This window comes from Peromyscus maniculatus, chromosome 22, assembly GCF_049852395.1.
Source record: "Peromyscus maniculatus bairdii isolate BWxNUB_F1_BW_parent chromosome 22, HU_Pman_BW_mat_3.1, whole genome shotgun sequence".
Taxonomy (NCBI): Eukaryota; Metazoa; Chordata; class Mammalia; order Rodentia; family Cricetidae; genus Peromyscus; species Peromyscus maniculatus.
Genome location: NC_134873.1, coordinates 18,227,509 through 18,245,632, shown reverse-complemented (window position 1 = coordinate 18,245,632; position 18,124 = coordinate 18,227,509). Strand labels below are relative to the sequence as shown.

The window sequence follows — 18,124 nt, the reverse complement described above, 5'->3', positions numbered from 1 at the left end:
CTGCTGAGCCATCTCTCTATCTAGCCCTGCACATCTACACATATATATTTAATGTTAATGGAATTAAATTGATCAGTCTTTAACTTTTCTTCTTTCTAGGTTTTGGGAATCCTATGAAATATTTTTCAAACCATTAAGAGATTATAAATTGTGGGCTGGCGATGTAGCTCTGTCTGAAGATTGCTTGCCTAACAAGAATGAATTGGTTCTATCCCCAGCACTGCATGGTTTCATGGCATGAACTGAGTTGTTGGTATAATCTTGTATGGGCTTAAGAGGTGGAGATAGGAGAATCAAGGGGTCAGAGTTATTCTCTGCTTCATAATGAATTTGAGGCATCTGGGCTTGAGATCCTTGGGAGAGGGTTTTTGGGGAGGGGGAAGGAGTGAGAAATGGGGATATTAAGTGATTTTATTCATTTAGATTTTGAGATAGGATCTCATGTAGATTAGGCTGCCTCGAACTGGCTGTATGTTTGAGGATGACCTTGAACTCCTGATCCTCCTGAGTGCTGCTGGGATTTCAGGTGGGCACCACCACGACAGGTTTATGTGGTACCTGGACTCATGCAGTGCTAGGAATGAAATCCAGGGCTTCCTGTATGCCAGGCAGGCAATGTGCCAGACGAGCCACATCCTCAGGCCTCCATCTGGAGTCTAACTCACTGATGTTTGAATTATGCAGTAGCTGGTTTATTGATACTCAATTTCAAATAACACTGTTCCTGTGGGCGCTGTTAGTACTTTCTGCTCCCTTTCTTCCTTCTTCGCTTTTGATTTGGTTTTGAGATAGGGTCTTTTTTGTAATCCTGCTGGGCCTGGCATTTGCCATGCATCCCAGCTTGGTCTCCAAACCAACAGTCAGTGTGAGCCACCAGCTTGACTCCAGTGAAATACATGAGCATGCTATGAAGTTTTCCCTACTGTGTATTTTGTGTCTTTATGTAAAAAGCAATGGGTAAAATAGAGAAATAATTTTTATCCTAGAAGGTGTGGGTTAACACCGGAGAGGCTGAGGCCGATTTGCCAGGAGCTTGGAGTCCACATGGGTTAGATAGTAAGTTTTAGGCCGTACTGGACTGTGTTGTGAGACCTTGTCTCAAAAAAACAAGCAAGAGAAGCCCAGCAGCCATGCTATGGTCTCTGTGTGAAAGAGGACAGGTGGCAAGCAGCCTTACGAGTTGAGCGAGTGTCAGCTGAGGTCCAGCAAAGACGACAGGGAAGGACCTTGGAGTGAGGACCGCACAGCTCAGCCGAGTTCATACTCTGCAGTGACACTTGGTTTTCACAGCGTGGTCTGATTCTAAGAGGGCCACTTCATCTGCTTGGAACCATGACACATAGAAATTGTGAGATAAATGTATATTCCTTTAACAAAAATTTGATAATACAATGTATAGTCATGAATAAGAATAAATATGTTGAGCCGGGCGTTGGTGGCGCACGCCTTTAATCCCAGCACTCGGGAGGCAGAGCCAGGCGGATCTCTGTGAGTTCGAGGCCAGCCTGGGCTACCAAGTGAGCTCCAGGAAAGGCACAAAGCTACACAGAGAAACCCTGTCTCGAAACACCAAAAAAAAAAAAAAAAAAAAAAAAAAAAGAATAAATATGTTGTTGAAGCTGTGTAGTGGTAAGTTAATAAAATTTGAGTGTTCAAGGCCTCAGTGTTTAAAAATGGTGAGTAAAGACTGGAGCAATTTGGCCCAATGGCTAAGAACATGGAATGCTCCCCCTGCCCTCCAGACAGGGTTTCTCTGCGTAGCTTTGGAGCCTGTTCTGGAACTTGCTTTGTAGACCTGGCTGGCCTTGAACTCACAGAGATCCGCCTGCCTCTGCCTCCTGAGTACACCTCCGGGCAAGAACATGGAATGCTCTTGCGGAGGACCCATATTTGATCCCCAGTACCCATGGCTAGCATTTACAACCACCTGTAACTTGCGCTTCAGGGGGATCCAACTCCCTGAGTCCACAGACACCTGCATTCACGTGTATAGACACAACACATGTCCCCATACAAAAGTGAAAATCTTAAAGATGATGGATAGAAAATTTACAGATCATTGTAAAATGAGGCACAAGGTGAGGAGAAGGAAGACTGAAAAATGTCCGATATATTGCTAATTCAACTTTGAGTATTGTGAAGTACTGGAAGAGAAAGGCTGCAAGGGTGGAAGGTTGAAAAAAATCGACGTGACGTGTTTTTCTTCTGGGAATAGTAGCTTTTTATGCAGGAGCTAGCATGTCTGTCTGAGGTGGTTGGGCCGTGTGTGGGGTTTGTTAGAGAGGTTGGAAAGTCGAGTGTGCCTGGCTGGGTGTTTCCTCCCTTGGCCTTCCTTCACACGGTTGTCATTTTACGTTTCTTCTCCCCACATGTATTACACATGGAGTTCTCCAGCTGGACCTTGTTCTCAAATTCTGTTGGTCTCCTGAAGTGTAAGGAGCTTTAGTGTGCTTCTTTCACACAAAAGTTATACCATTTCTTTATTATTATTCGTTTTTGCTCATTTGGTGAGGTAGAGTCTTGCACTATAGCCTTAACTGGCCTGGAACTTGCTATGTAGGCCAGGCTGGCCCTGAGTGCTGGGATCTTAGTTCTTAGTCCTCATGCCTGGCTTACTTATCTTTAATGGTTTTTATTAGTCCACATTAAGTTATACATAATAATGAATTCCATTACAACATTTTCATCCATGTCCATGAATTTTTATCATTTTATCCACCATTATCCTGCCTTGTCTCCTCCTCCTGCTGATGCCCTTCCTCTTCCCTCCTTTCCCTTGTACTTTCTTTGCTGATAACAGTTTGGTGGCCCAGTGAGTTTTCATTTGGGTTGCTTACAGGTGCATGGAGGAGGGGTTATTGACGGGATTGTGGGCACTTCCCAGTGTAGCCACTGAAGAAAATGCCCCTTCCTCCTCCTCTGGCAGCCATTAACAGCCAAGATTTCCAGGAAGGGGGTGGCTCATGGGGCCACTCTCCACTTCTTTGGCTCTTTGAGATAGGGTCTCTCACTGTGAGAGCTAGTCCAGGCTGACCTCAAATTCCTGTTGATCTTTCTGCCTCCACCTCCTAGCCTTGCCTCATGGCCTCCGCTATTATCGTAGGTGTGAGCCACCACACCTTCTTTCTAAGTTGTCTCATTTTGTGTTTGTCGTCACCCCACATTGCTCTAGAGAAGAGAGTATACCTACCTTTTAGAATCATTGTTTTACTTATCACCATATAGTTCCCTTACTAACCTGTATATATTGCCATTGTCTTATGATACTACAAATTAGAAAGCCCATGAAAGATTATAATTTTGCATATAACTATGGAATGAATTTTTATATATATACACACACACACACACACACACACACACACACACACACATATATATATAAACACAAAAAAGACTATATAGTTTTTCCATGCAGAGTTTCTCTGTGTAATAGCCTTGGCTGTCCTGGAATTCTCTTGGTGGTCCAGGCTGGCTTCGAACTCACAGAGATCCCCTATCTGCCTTCTAAGTGCTGGGATTAAAGGTGTGAGCCACCATACCTGGCATGGAAAATAATTTTGAAAGTTCAGGAGAAAGCCTATTATACTTACCATATATTTGCTCTTTATTATTTTTTTTAATTTATTATTTTATGTGTATGGATGTTTTGCCTGTATGTATATTTGTATACTGTGTGCATGTCTGGTGCCCTTGGAGGTCAGAAGAGGGCATTGAATTCCCTGGAACTGAGGTTAAAAATGGTTGTGAGCTGCTATGTGGGTGCTAGGAATTGAACCAGAGTCTTCTGGAAGAGCAGCCAGTGAGTGCTCTTAACCTCTGAACCATCTCTTCAGCTCCCAACTCTTCATATTGTTTTTATATTATATTTTTTTTGAGATAGAGTCTCATGTAGCCCACACTGGCCTGGAATTCCCTATGGAGTCAAGAATGACCTTGAACTTCTGATCCTTCCACTTCTGCTGGAGTACGTCACTGAGTCCGACTTGTTCTTTCATTATTTATTGTTCAGATTCTGATAGTATTTCTCTTCTGCCTTGAAAACTTTTAGCTGTCTTTTAGAACATGGTCTCCTAGCAACAGACTCCTAGTTTCTTTTTTGTGGGAGAGATCCCTGATACCACCTCCAGGTTTAGTAATTCTGTAAGACAACACACGGGGCTGGGCTTTTAGTCAGACTAATCACTGTCATTTATTATGGCGTAGAATTCAGTCACAACTGGGTGCAGTAGAAGCAGGACATGGTGCATGGGCCTGTGACCTCAAAACTTGGGGGATATGGAGGCAGGATTTGGATTGAGACTTTGTTTCAAGGAGAAAACAACAACAAGGCTGGGAAGATGATTCACTTGGTCAAGTGTACACAAGCAGGAGGACCTGAGTTTGGATCCTCAGCACCCACATAAAAAGCCAGGTATGGTATGTATGCTTGTAATCCTAGGACTGGGGAAGGAAGACAGGCAGACCCCTGGAATCCACTGGCCAGCAATGAGCCCCAGGCCTAAGTGAGAGAATGTCTCAAAAAGGAAGTCCAGTGGAGGCCTGCTAAGGGTAATGTACTTGAGGTTGACCTTTGGCATCCACCCACAGGTACACATGTGTGAATGTGTATTTACATACAAAACATTCAAATTGAAGTGGGTAGATAGATGGAAATATGCTTGAGGTGAAATTTGGAGGAAGGTTTCAAGTGGTTTCTGAGTAGGATCACAACTTAGTGCCTCCAGGAGTGAATTATGACAAGGAATAAAAGTAAAACGTCTGTCACGAAACAGTGCCAGGGAGTTTTTTTTTTTTTTTTTTTTTTTTTTTTTTGAGAACAGGTCAGCATATATCACAATTCTGAATTTCTAGAAGGAAAGCAGATGTTCACATAAATCACATGGTTTGTACAGGAAAATTTCTCTCCAAGTCCAAGTTCTCATATACCAGTCAATGGCCAGTTGTTGGAGGCAGGACAAAATAAGGACAGTAGTTACAGGCTTGCTCTGTTCTTTTCCTTTTCTGCACATATTCTCTGTAAGAGTGACTTTAGCTGCGTGGTGGTGGCTCACACCTTTAATCCCAGCACTTGGGAGGCAGAGGCAGGAGAATCTCTGATTTCAAGGCCAGCCTGGGCTACAGAGTGCCAGGACAGGCTCCAAAAGCTACACAGAGAAACTCTGTCTTGAAAAAAACAAACAACAACAAAATAAAACTTTGTTTTTTGCCGGGCGGTGGTGGCGCACGCCTTTAATCCCAGCACTCGGGAGGCAGAGCCAGGTGGATCTCTGTGAGTTCGAGGCCTGCCTGGACTACCAAGTGAGTCCCACGAAAGGCGCAAAGCTACACAGAGAAACCCTGTCTCGAAAAACCAGAAAAAAAAAAAAAAAAAAAAAAAACTTTGTTTTTAAATTTTTTTTTGGCTTTTTAAGATTGTTTCGCTGTGTAGTTCTGGCTGTCCTGGAGCTCTTTCTGTAGACCAGGCTGGCTTTGAACTCCAGAGATACACCTGCCTCTGCCTCCTGAGTGCTGGGATTAATTGTGTATACCACCACTGCCTGGCCAAGAACAACTTAGTCTTGTAAAATTGTTAAGTGTGTGTGTGCCTGTGCTTGCAGAGGTCCGAGTTAAATTGTATTCCCCTGGAGCTAGAGTCATAGATAGGTATTTGTGGGCTGCCTGACGTGGGTGCTGGAAAAGGAACCTCCTCCAGAAGAACATTTTGTGCTTCTAACCACTGAGGCATTTATCCAGCTCCTGAGAATAACTTTATTTTACTTTCATTCCAGAAGGGTGTTTTGTTTTGGATAGGGTCTAACCCAGCTGGTTCTTCTTGCCTTAGCCTCTGGAGTTCTGCTATTCCAACAGGGGCCACCGTTCCTAGTTGAGTGTTCTTGCTGAGTATAGATTTTAAGGTTGGTAGTCCATTTCTATGGGTACTGAAAGGTCGACCTTTGTTTCCAGTGAGACACATACAGCTGTGTAGTTTTCAAATCATTTTTCTAAATATGTTACATAGTTTTTAATGGTGAATAAGGTTTTTTGTAAAACATAATTTAGTATTTTTTAATATGTTTGTGTAAGTGTGTTAGAACTTGAGTTACAGACAGTGGTGAGCTGCCATGTGGGTGCTGGGAATTGAACCCAGGTCCTCTGGAAGAGCAGTCAGTGCTCTTAACTGCTGAGCCATCTCTCCAGCCCCTGGAAAAGGTTTTTATGAACATGTTTGCACAGTTCTTTGTCTCAGTATATGCTTTTAGTTATTTTTTATTAGGAATAAATTGCTAGGCCATAGTTTTAGCTTTTTATTGTTGCTATTTTTTTTTTTTTTTTGAAATTAGAACAGGCTGTCTTTAAATTCACTATATAACCTAGGGTGACCTGGGTTCAATCCCAGCACCTACATGGCAGCTCACAATCGTATGAAACTCCAGTTCCAGGGGATCCAACACCCTCACAGACATACACACAGGCAAAACACCAATCAATACACATAACATTTGGACTCTTGATCTTCTCTAGCCTCTTGTGCTGAGATTGTATATGTACATTACCACACCCAGGGTTTTGAGTTTTGGAGTTCTGTTCCAAGGCTAATATTACTTTTTTTTTTTTTTTTTGCTTAAAAGATAAGAGCACTTTGATGTTCAATTATGATTAAATATTACCATGCATAATGAGAGAACTTTACACTATAAACAAATGTATTTCCATCTGAATTTTTCTTATAAAATTCTAATTGTTTTTGTGTTTCTAATTGTGTTTGATTTATTAACATTTCTTCCTTTTATTAGTTTCCCTCTAAATATTAAGGGGGTGTGTTTTGCTTGCTTTTGACACAGTCTTGCCATATAGCACAGGTTGTCCTGGAATTCAAGACCCTTCTGCCTCAGCATGCAATTCTGAGCTCTTTCTTCTATTGCTTTCTTTGAATAAGTATTTTCTCATTGATTTTTCTCAGACAACTTTGTGTGTGATAATGTTTTCCTGTTTACTCCCGGCTTTTCTTCAGATTATGTTAATGAATGCATGCATGTTACTTCACATAGTACCAGCCTTATCACTTTTATGTCATGTATGACTCAATAAAGGTAGAATCCATGAAAGGGAATATTACATAAAGCAGACAGCTCTAGGTTAAAATAAAAACTTGTACAGAATAGGAAATACGGAGGGGACAAACAAGGAGAAAACCTTTAATCATCCCGCTCAGTGCCAGTGTTGTTGATAGTATAACTTACCTTCTTGAATTTAATTGTCTCCTCCTCCTCCTCCTCCTCCTCCTCCTCCTCCTCCTCCTCGAGTAACCTTGTCTGTTTGTGGCGTCATTACTATGTAACAGTCACTGACCTTGAAGAAATAATACTGGCTACTTGGAAGGAATAAGTGCTTCTTAACTTTGGGTGAAATCCAGCACAATTCACTAGACATAGGAAGAGTATGGCTTGAGTAGAGAGGACTGATATTAGAATGTCGGCATAATGGAGTTTAGAAACTTGTTAGAGTTCCTTCCCCTTGGTTCTTTGTGCAAGAGTCCCCTCACTATTTAGTTCTGTTTCCTCCCTCCCTCCCTCCCTCCCTCCCTCCCTCCCTCCCTCCCTCCCTTCCTTCTTCTTTCTTTTCTTTTTTTGAGACAGGGTTTCTCAGTATAACCCTGGCTGTCCTGGAGTTCACTCTGTAGAGCAGACTGGCCTAGAACTCACAGAGATCGCCCTACCTTTGACTCTGGAGTGCTGGGGTGAAAGGCGTGCACCACCATCTCCTAGCTAGTTGTGTTTGCAGTTTGAAGTGCCTGTGTTCCTTTCTCTCTCCTTCTGTTCCTCCTTCAGCGGGATGACTTTCCTGTGTAAAGTTCAGTTTCTAAGCTGTCACAGTGTTCGTATATAGTGAGTTTGGTAGGTGGGAAAGTAGCATCTTGACTTCATTTGGTTCCTCGGTTTCAAATATCAGGTAGTAGAAGTTTGGAGGATGAAGCAAATGTCAAAACTGTACCCGCTTCTCATGAGGGAATCAAAATTTGGAATGGCTAGGCTCTCCTTTTGTCTTGGTGTGGAAATTCATTTCTGTCATTGGCAAAAGTAGTTGGTTGACTCCCATTCCCTGTTTGATTTGATGTTCTAGGAAGAATTCAGTGTTAGTTGTTGACCTGGATGCCAGTTCACTGCTAAGTCTGCTGAATCTGATGCCTTTTCCTGATTAAATGGAGTCTGAGTTCTCACAGCTAGTTAAAGCAATTTTGTTGTTGAAAAACAGAATGTTTCTATTAACCTTGCAGATTAGACATTGTTGACCACTATAACTGCAGAAGCATTTTGGCCCTTTTTTAAAAATGTTTTTTTTTTTTTTTCCGAGGCAGGGTTTCTCTGTGTAGCTTTGCGCCTTTCCTGGAACTCACTTGGTAGCCCAGGCTGGCCTCGAACTCACAGAGATCCGCCTGCCTCTGCCTCCCGAGTGCTGGGATTAAAGGCGTGCTCTACCACCGCCCGGCCTAAAAATGTTATTTTTATGTGTTTGAGTGTTTTTCCTGCACACTTGGTGCTGTTAAGGCCAGAAGAGGGTGTGGGATTCTTTGAAACTGAAGTTACAGAGGTTGTGAACCTTCATATTGGTTCTAGGAATTGAACCTGGATCATTTGGAAGATAATCCATTGTTCTTTACTGCTGAAATTTCTCCAGCCTGGCTCCCCCCCACCCTTTTTTTTTAATTTTTAAAATTTTTTTTGGTCAAGATAAGGATTTTTCTCTGTGTAGCCCTGGCTGTCCTGGAGCAAACTCTGTAGACCAGGTTATCTTCGAACACAGAGGTCCACACGACACTACCTCCAAGTGCTGGAATTAAAATCCTGTGCTACCACGCCTGACTCAGATTTGACTTTTCTTTTTTTTTTAATTTATTTCAGATTTGACTTTTTTTTTCCTCCTGTCCCATTAGCCACCTAGTTGGTTTGATAGTCATCTTGTGTATCTTGTGTAGCACAGACTTCCGAAACCTTAATCTGGTTGTGTTCTGGTTGATCTCTGTGACTACAAAGTATTAGTTATCCTGTTTAAGGCTTTTTGGTCAGTAAATAACTCTTCACTTGATCTTAGCCAAAAGGCCGAGAAGTGATAGTGAATAATTCTTATGCCAGACATTAAGAGATTATTATGTTATTAACATTTTAAATGTAAAATTAAATGATCCACGTTACACAAAATTCAGACTCTTCATTCATCTTTTCACTTCTTGAATGAACTTACTAGAGACTGATAATTTAAATCCTGCTTTTTGTTTTGTTTTGCTTTGCTTTGTTTTGTTTGAGACAGGGTCTTACTATATAGCCCTGGCCCACTTGGAATTTGCTATGTAGACTAGGCTGGCATGGAACTCAAAGGGATCCGGTGCCTGCCTCTGCATCTCTGGCTCCTGGGTGCTGAAAAAATAAAGTCCTGCACCACTATTTCTGGCTGAGGAATAGTCTTAGTAAGTCCTTTAGGAACCTTGTCCATTGCCCTTGAGTTCTTTGTCTCTTTTTTAAAAAATTATTTATTTATATTTTATGTGCATTGTTGTTTTGCCTGCTTGTATGTCTGTGTGAGGGTGTTGGGTCCTCTGGAACTAGGATACAAACAGTTGTTTGTGGCTGTGTGGCGTCTGGGAATTGATCCCGAGTCCTCTGGAAGAGCAGTAAGTCGGTGCTCTTAACAGCTGAGCCATCTCTCCAACTGTGCCCTTGAGTTCTTTATACTATTAATTTTTTAAAGATTTATTTATATATGTATCTTATGTATATGAGTGCTCCATTTGCATGATGGAGAGGGCATCAGACAGAAGAGGGCATCAGCTCCGGTTACAGATGGTTGAGAGCCACCATGTGGGTGCTGGGAGTTGAACTCAGGACCTCTGGAAGAGCAGACAGTGCCCTTAACCACTGAGCCATCTCTCCAGCCCTATACTGTTGATTTCTAATTTTTTTTCATGTTTGATCATATTGTCATAAGAGTAGTTTGTTTAAATTGTGTTTTGTAGTTTGAACAGTTCCAGTAGAATTTTTTGTTTGTTTTTTTTTTTGTGAGACAGACACTGCCCTCCTGTGGTCAGAATAAGGTAGCTGTTTTGGAAAACTGCTAGCCTACATCTTGAGCTTGTGGTAAAAGAATATAATATGGTATGCCTTCCTTGGATCCTTCCCACCTTAAAGAGTTTTCCTCACTTTTCCTTAGTAAATCTACACTTGCTGTACTTTTAAAAAAATTGTAACAGTTTTGTATTTTTGCTCAGAAGTGTTTTGATTCTCAGGTTTTTCTAGTGTATGTATATATTTTTCTCATTCTTTATATTTTCTTAGGGAGATTCAGATAATTAAATATAAGCCAGGCTGTGGTGGTGCACTTCTTTAATCCTGGCATCAGAAGGCTGAATTTAAGGCAAGTCTGGTCTACAAAGCGAGTTCCAGGACTGTTACATGTAGAAATTCTGTCTCGAACTTCCTTTCCAAAAAAAAAAAAAAAAAAAAAAAAAAGATAATTAAATATAAACAAAAATGGTTATCGAAAGGAGAAACTGTCCTTTTTTATTATTAGTATTTATGTGTGAGGTCATGTGCACACAGCTCAGAAAGCAACTTGAAACGCAAGAGGCACTTCTTTCTCTTCCTCTCTCATGTGGCTCTGGGGGATTGAACTCAGGGTAAATGCTCTCACTTGCTGATCCATCTCACCGTCCCAGGTCCTGTTTCTGTTTTGTTTTGTTGCCCAGCTGTCGTGGAACTCATTATGTAGCCTAGACTGACAACAGTTTGTTGCAGTATTCCTGTCTCTCCTAAGTGCTGTAATTACAGGCACGATCCGTTTGGAGGGGGAGACACCCTCTCCATGTGTAGTCTAGGCTGGCTTCTAACTGGTACTGCTGTCTCTCCCTTGACAGCACTGGAATTAGAGTCACATACCATTCTGTCCAGCTTAACCAAAGGACTGTTGCGTGTAAACACAAGTGTTTCACTCATGATAGTTTACTCTTGGTTTTTCTTGCAGTATAGTGCAGTTTCTGAACAGAGGAGTGAGTTTTGGAATTTATGATTATTTTCTGTTTGTTTTTTTAATTAGTAGAAATTAATATACCATTAGTTATTTATAGTGAAAACTAAAGAAAAAAACAGAAGGCTAATAGCTCAAGGAAAGCATGCTCTTTTGTTTACTTCACCTGAGTAATGAGGGTGACATTTTTGATAAAGCTAACATCAGAAATAGGATGTAGCAAAGATTATTGACGAGCAGGGCAGTGACTCCTGCTTCAGCGTGCTGAGTGCCAGGGCTAACGGCCTGCACCACTGTTTCCTGAAGCATAGTTGTGCGTGTCTGATCTTAACAGTTGCCATTTGGGGTCTGTTGTGTGTAGTTTGTCTTTTGTGAGTTCCGCTGAGTGATTGTAGATTATGTATCTGACATTCTGATGCTGTTAGGATCCCACAGCCCTGAGCGGCTGGCATGTGTCTCATTGGGTACAGTGCTGAATAACATATAAGAGGCCCTGGAGTCCATCTCTAGCAAAAACCAGGTGGATGTGGAGTGTCTGAGCATGGGGAAGGGCAGATAGGGGGATCAAAAAGAAGTTCAAGAGCATTCTTGGCTCTATGTGGGGAGTTATGGGCAGCCTGGGCTAGAGAATCTGTCCTCAAATCAAACTAAAACAACATCAAATGCTTGTTTAAATCCTATGAGAATTTTTTTTATGTTTTTTTCTGTGTGTGTGTGTGTGTGTGTGTGTGTGTGTGTGTGTGTGTGTTCTCGAGACAGGGTTTCTCTGCGAAACAGTCCTGGCTATCCTAGAACTCACTCTGTAGACCAGGCTGGCCTTGAACTCACACAGATCAGAGATCCACCTGCCTCTGCCTCCCAAGTGCTGGGATTAAAGATGTGTACCACCACAGCCCGGCCAGAAATTATTTTTTTGTTTGTTTTTGAGAAAAAAGTTGTATCCTGGCTGTCTTTGAACTCACAGAACTGCCTACCACTACCTCCAGTTCTGGGATTAAAGGAATGTCCTACCATGCCTGACATTGGCTTTAACTCCCAAGTTTCTACCAATCTCCTGTGTATTAAATTTCAAAACATCATAATTTTTAGAACTTTGGCAGCTATTCACATCTATTTTGTATTTATGTTTGCTAGTGGTTAGTTTCCAAGTGTGGTATTGGTTTATAGCTGCTGCCATGTTGCCTGGGCAGGTATAGAGAGGGAAAGGACCATGACATACCCAAAGCCTAAAAACAAATTAGGAGAATTCTCTACCTCTGACATTAGGAAGGGCTCCCTTTACTGTGCTTCAGATCAAAAATGACAGATTGTCTTGGAACATTTTCTGTCTGTATCAGTGTGCTCTTGGGTTTCAGGTTGCTGTTGAGTCCAGGACAGGAGGTTGTAGAGAAATCAAAACCAGGAAATTCACTCCTGACTATACTGTGTTTTTTCTAATTGTGGTTTAGCTTTATCTGCTCCCATTTTCAGAGTCTTCAAATAGTGATTCCATTCATTCTGTCCCGATTTTTAGTTAAATTTAATGGGAAAGACAGAACAAACTAAGCTTACTGTTCGTGTTGTATCCAAAACATAGTTGTTGTTGTTGTATTTTTAATTTTTATTTAAAGGAAGCATGGATTTAGCTGGGCATGGTGATGTATGCCTTTAATCCCAGCACTCTTGGAAAGCAGAGGCAGAAATCCACCTGCCTCTGCCTCCTGAGTTCTGGGATTAAAGGTCTGTGCCACTACACCCTACTAAAGTAGATAATCTAAAGATGTGTGCAGTGGTAGACCACAGGTAGGGATGTGGTATGGGAATGGAGACTAAGAGTAATCAATTCCATATTCATTAATAGGATTAATTAAAGTGTTAATTTTAACCTTTTTGATCCATTTCTGCTTCATAATTTGACTTACTGTTTGTGATTAACAGAAAATATCTGGGTGAAGTCTCTAGATATGTATGTTATAGATCTAATTATTGACATAGTTATAATAATAATAGACAATTATAAGAATGAGAACTTAAAATAAGAATTCATTGTTATTCCTTGCTTCTCAGGTCTTAGAAAAATACCCCAATACACCTATGAGTCATAAAGAAATTCTTCAAGTTATCCAGAGAGAAGGACTAAAGGAAATCAGGTGAGTTATTAAAAGTATTACTAGTAATAATTATGTTTAGAGTATCTAATAAAATTTAGTATGTTTTGGTATTCTTTGTCTTAAACCTTCATTGGTTAGTATAATGTACTTTATGAACTTCTAGTTCATTTTTCTCTCAGTCCTTGGATTTTTTTTAAGTCATAGCATTTATAAAATCAAAAGTAAGTAAAGTAAATTCTTCATGAAAAAGTAAGTAGCTGATTTTCAAAGCCTATGCACCTTGATTCTTAGGAAGGCCTGGAGTCATCTTTAAGCTGTCATCTATCACTTTGTGCTTGGTAATTGGACAAAAATTATTACACAGCAGCTTCAAAAGTAGGCAGTGTAAGAAGAAATAAGATTTCTTAAAAAGAATGAAATGGAAAAGGTCTTTGTGTGTCAAGAGAAAGTCTTTGCTGGGCATCATCACACATGCCTGTAGTCCAAGATGCTTGAGAGAAGCTAAGGCTGGAAGATCACTCGAGCCTATGAGTTCTAGACCAGCTTGGACAGCATAGCAAGAGCCTCTCCCCCAAATAAATAGATAAACAAACAAATACACAAATAGGGCTGCCAAAATGTCTCAAGGAGGTAAAGCTCTTGCCAGTTCGGTGACCTGAGTTCAGTCTCCAGAGCTCACTGTGGAAGAAAGGAGGTGATTTCTGGAGGTTGTCTTTTGGTCTCCACATGCATTCTGTTTCACACATGCACAGACACACACACGCGCACACACACACACACACACACACACACACACACACACACACCCAGACACACACATTTAAAAATGAATTTTTAATCTTCAAATGTAGTAGATATGTAAATAGGGTCAAAGATAATCGTCGATTTCTAAGAGTCTTGTTATGTTAGCTTATAATAGTCTTATTTGCATAATTAAGACTGTCATTAAGAAATGTTAAAATTATGCCAAATTCATTGTGTATATTGAGACAAATTTGGCCATCTACATTGGAGATATTTCATTAAGATAAGAAATTTGAATAAAAAAAATGTTAGGTAGGCTGGGGCGCATTTCTCAGTTTTCAGGAAATAGAGACAAGTGCCAGGCCAGCTTCAGCTACTTATTGAATACCAAGATGGTAGGGCTACCCAGCAAACTCTGTGTATTAGTTACTTTGTTGCTGTGATAAAGCATTATGACCAAGGCAACTTATAAAAGAAAGCTTTCAGTTGGGTTTACAGTCAGAGAGGGTGCTAGAACAGTAATTGAGAGCTTACCTCTTGGATTCACAAGCATGAGACAGAGTGAGCTAGACTGGGAATTAGATGGGTTTTGAGACCTCAAAGTACACGCCCAGTGATACTCCTCCAAGAAGGCCACACCTCCTAATCCTTCCTAAAACACTTCCAACAGTTGGGGACCAAGCATTTAAATATATGAATCTATGGGGACCATTTTCTTTAAACTACCACACCCTGTTTCACAACATTAAACCAAAATAAGGATACAAAGTTTGTGCTTTTTTTGTTTGTTTGTTTGTTTGTTTTGTTTTGTTTTTTGAGACAGGGTTTCTTTATGTAGTCTTTCCTGGCTGTCCTAGATCTCACTCTGTAGACCAGGCTTGCCTTGAAAGCAGAGATCCATCTGCCTCTGCCTCTGCCTCCTGAGAGTACTGGGATTAAAGGTCTGTGCCACCATGGCCTGGCTAATGGTGGTTCTTAATTGTGGGCAGGGGATCACTCTGGTGTGCGAGGAGCTATTTTTGAAGATAATACTGGATGAGAAGAGGAACACACTGTATCATTTAATAGGCAGGTAATAGGAACACCACATACCTTACATGGACAGTTCCTCACATTGAAGAGTTGCCAGTGATGCGTCTTTGAGAAACACTGAATTGTGCTAAAAAATTTAAAAATAGACTGCAATTTCTTTTTATAAGTAGCTATTGTATGATCTAATTTTTTTTTTTTGAAAATTTGATTCTTTTGGAGTTTCACATCATGCACCCCAGTTCCACTTACCTCCCACCCTCCCAAATCCTCCCCTCAGCTCTGCAGTGTTCCCCCCCACCCAAGAAAATTTTAAAAATCAAAACAAAGCAAGCGAGCAAACAAGAACAAGACAAACAAAAACCTCTTCACTTCTCTTTCTTTCCCACCTCTTCAGCACCTCTTCATTCATCTGGGTGGCATCGAGGGCCTCTGTGTTATACAGTACACCCTTTTGTCCTGCCTGCTTTACTAGCAAATGTTGATTGCAGTGAATCTGGGGTCTGGTTCAAGGCCTCTGGTTTCTGGTACATCATCATCACTCACCAGAACTCCTCTGGGATATCCAGTGGCTGCCCTGAGTCATTGAGCCCCTGTGGGTATTGTCCCACAGGATCAGTCCCTTCACAAGCTCCAGCAGGTCCTGGATGGGGTAGATGTTAGGGTGGGCCAACCCAAGGCCCTGCTGTGAGCGGATGGTAACTGAGCTAGTCAGTCCAGGCCATTGGGGCCATCCACCTCAGGTGAGAGGGTGGAATCAGCTCCCCTACGCCCATGCCCTCAGGGTTGTTTCACTCTCACTTGTGGTGAGCGGTGGGGCCATCTCTCCCATGAGGGTTGAGGCCAGCTTTCTTGCTGCAATGTCCATCGAGAGGCAAGGCCAGCTTTCTCTGAGCTAGCAAAGGGTGGAGCTGGCTCAGCATGGCCCTCTGATTTCATCTTGCAGGGTTACTTTGGACCCCTGAGGTGATGTGGGTCACAGACATCAACACAGACCCCAGCTGCAGCTTGACCACAGACCCAGACATGGTCCTTGGCAGCAGCTGGGTCTAGATGTCACAATTTCCCCAGGTAGCAGTGCAGGCCACTCAAATTGGCCCGAGCCCCAGTGGTTTAGTGTGGCCCTCGGACACCAACATGACCTTCGCCCTCGAGTGTCTGCACGGCCTTCTATGGTAACAGGAGCCTTTGAAATCAACACAGACCCTGGCTGCAGTAGGGGCACAGACTCAGACATGGCCCTCAGCTGTAACTCTGGCCCAGACATCACCATGGCATTGGCCAGCAGTGCAGGCTGCTCAGATCTGCATGGCCCTAGGACACCGACCTGGGCTCAGATGGATATCTGACCCTGGGCATCCTCATGGCCCTCAGTGACAACAGGCCACATATGTCAATCCAGACCCCGGCCGCTCTAGGGCCACAGACTCAGACTTGGCCCTTGGGAGTAGCCTGGGCCTGGATGACACCATGGCCCCAAGTAGCAGCACAGGCCACCTAGATCTGTATGCCCCCAGACTCCAACAAGTCCATCGGCTGTGGTTGAGATCCCAGGCCTCTGTATAGGCCCTAGTGGCATTCTTGGTCATAGACTTCAACACAGACCCCAGCTACAGCTCCACCAGGGACCCAAATTGTCTCAGGCTGCAGCTCGGTCTGTCGACATCCTGAGTCCAGGTGGAAGCACTGGCAACTCAGATCAGGATGGCTCTGGCAGCATCATGGCCCCAGACACCAACAAGGCCACAGGTTGTGGCCCAGACCCCAGGCTCCATGTGACCTCTGGTGGCAACATGGACCACAGACTTCAACACAGACCTCAGCTGCAGTAGGACCACAGACCCAGACATGGTCATTGGGCAGCATTCTGGGTCTAATTGTCACCAGGGACCCTGGTAGCTGCATAGGCCAACCCAATTGGCATGGCCCTGGGTGGCAGCCCAGATCACTGGAATCAGTATGGTCCTCAATGGCAACAGGAGGTATGAATATCAACATAGACCTTGGCTGCAGTAGGGCTGGGGACCCAGACATGGCTCCCAGCTGTAGCCCTGGCCCAGATGTTACCATGGCACTGGGTAATAGTATGTGCTACTCAGGTCTGTGTGGGCTCGACTGCAGCATGGCCTTTGGGTACCAACATGGTTCCGGTGACTGAAAAGGCCTCAGGCAAACACACACACACACACACACACACACACACACACACACACACACACAGCCTTCGGTTGCAACAGGAGCCACAAATGTTGGCCCAGACAGCACCATGGCCCCATGTGGCAATCAGGCCTCCAACATCAGCCTACTCTTCACTATCTTCATTTCTTCCTTTCTGCCTCTTTCCACAGCACATGGACCACTCTGCTTCTCTTTCTCTGCCATTTCTCCACCACATATTTGCTCATCATTATGGCACTCACCTGCCCGGCACCTGACTAACCCCCACTTGAGCAGAACTGCAAAAGGGGGCCGTGGATGTCTTCCCACCAGCCAGGGCCTTGAGTGTTCCTTAGATTTCAACTTTAATTTTCTTTAATGTGATACTTCAGATTTGCTTATTTTTGTGGTGTTGGGGGTTGAATATAAGGCATCATTGGATTCCATGTAAGTGAGAGATGTACCTCTGAGTCATGTACCCAACCCTTGAGATATTTTCAATTGGTTCTTTTCTAGAGCAAGAATATCCCCTCTGTGTGAGGGGCATGGTAAAGAGACCACTGAAATGGCTTCTTCATTAGGGAGAAGATTTTTATTGTGAATAAGAGAAGTTATCCAGAGGCACCTGGAAGAGTCCAGAGCAGTGAGAGAAAGAAGTAGACTGGTCACAGGCAGGGCTGTCTTCAGGAGAAGTGAGAGAGCATGGAGTGGAAACACAGGCCTGTTGTAAGGAGGACAGGAAGCTGGGGGAAGGGAGGAGGGCCAGGAGGCTAATGTGGACTTTGAATTGTGTAACAGCTATTTGTGATGCTGAGGAAGCCTGGAGGCCAGCATGGGCTTCCATATGTAGATAGCTGCCACAGGCATATATATGTCTGTCAGTAGAGAGCAATCAGTGTCTCTTCTGTAGTCGAGCTTGAGCTCATTTCTGGACATGTGGACTGTTGGAGACCCAGCTGCCCTTCCCTTTTGAGCTAGTGCTGTTGTGAATGTCTGTATCCCAGCTTCTTGGGAGGTTGAGGCTGGAGTATTGTACATTTCAGTCTGGCTAGAGTAACCTAGTAAGACCTCATCTCAGAAAGAAACAACCAAAAATCAGAATGGGG

At 42.9% G+C, this 18,124-nt stretch overlaps 2 protein-coding genes across 24 annotated transcripts in view; both read left to right on the top strand.

Annotated features, from left to right (window-relative positions):
• Positions 1-18,124, top strand: part of LOC143270189 (putative Polycomb group protein ASXL2) — a 198,582-nt gene that overhangs the window by 8,491 nt on the left and 171,967 nt on the right. For 22 of the 23 annotated variants that reach the window (XR_013047187.1, XR_013047181.1, XR_013047183.1 and 19 more), the window contains exon 2: positions 13,045-13,127. Coding sequence is in view for 13 of the 23 variants with exons in the window: in XM_076559168.1 (XP_076415283.1) it covers positions 13,045-13,127 (83 nt within the window). In the remaining 10 variants the exon portion in view is untranslated. Of the gene's footprint in view, positions 1-172; positions 1,349-13,044; positions 13,128-18,124 lie in introns of those variants that run through there. The other variant, XM_076559159.1, reaches the window with a different exon arrangement.
• Positions 1-18,124, top strand: part of LOC143270188 (putative Polycomb group protein ASXL2) — a 287,604-nt gene that overhangs the window by 201,989 nt on the left and 67,491 nt on the right. The window lies entirely within an intron of this gene.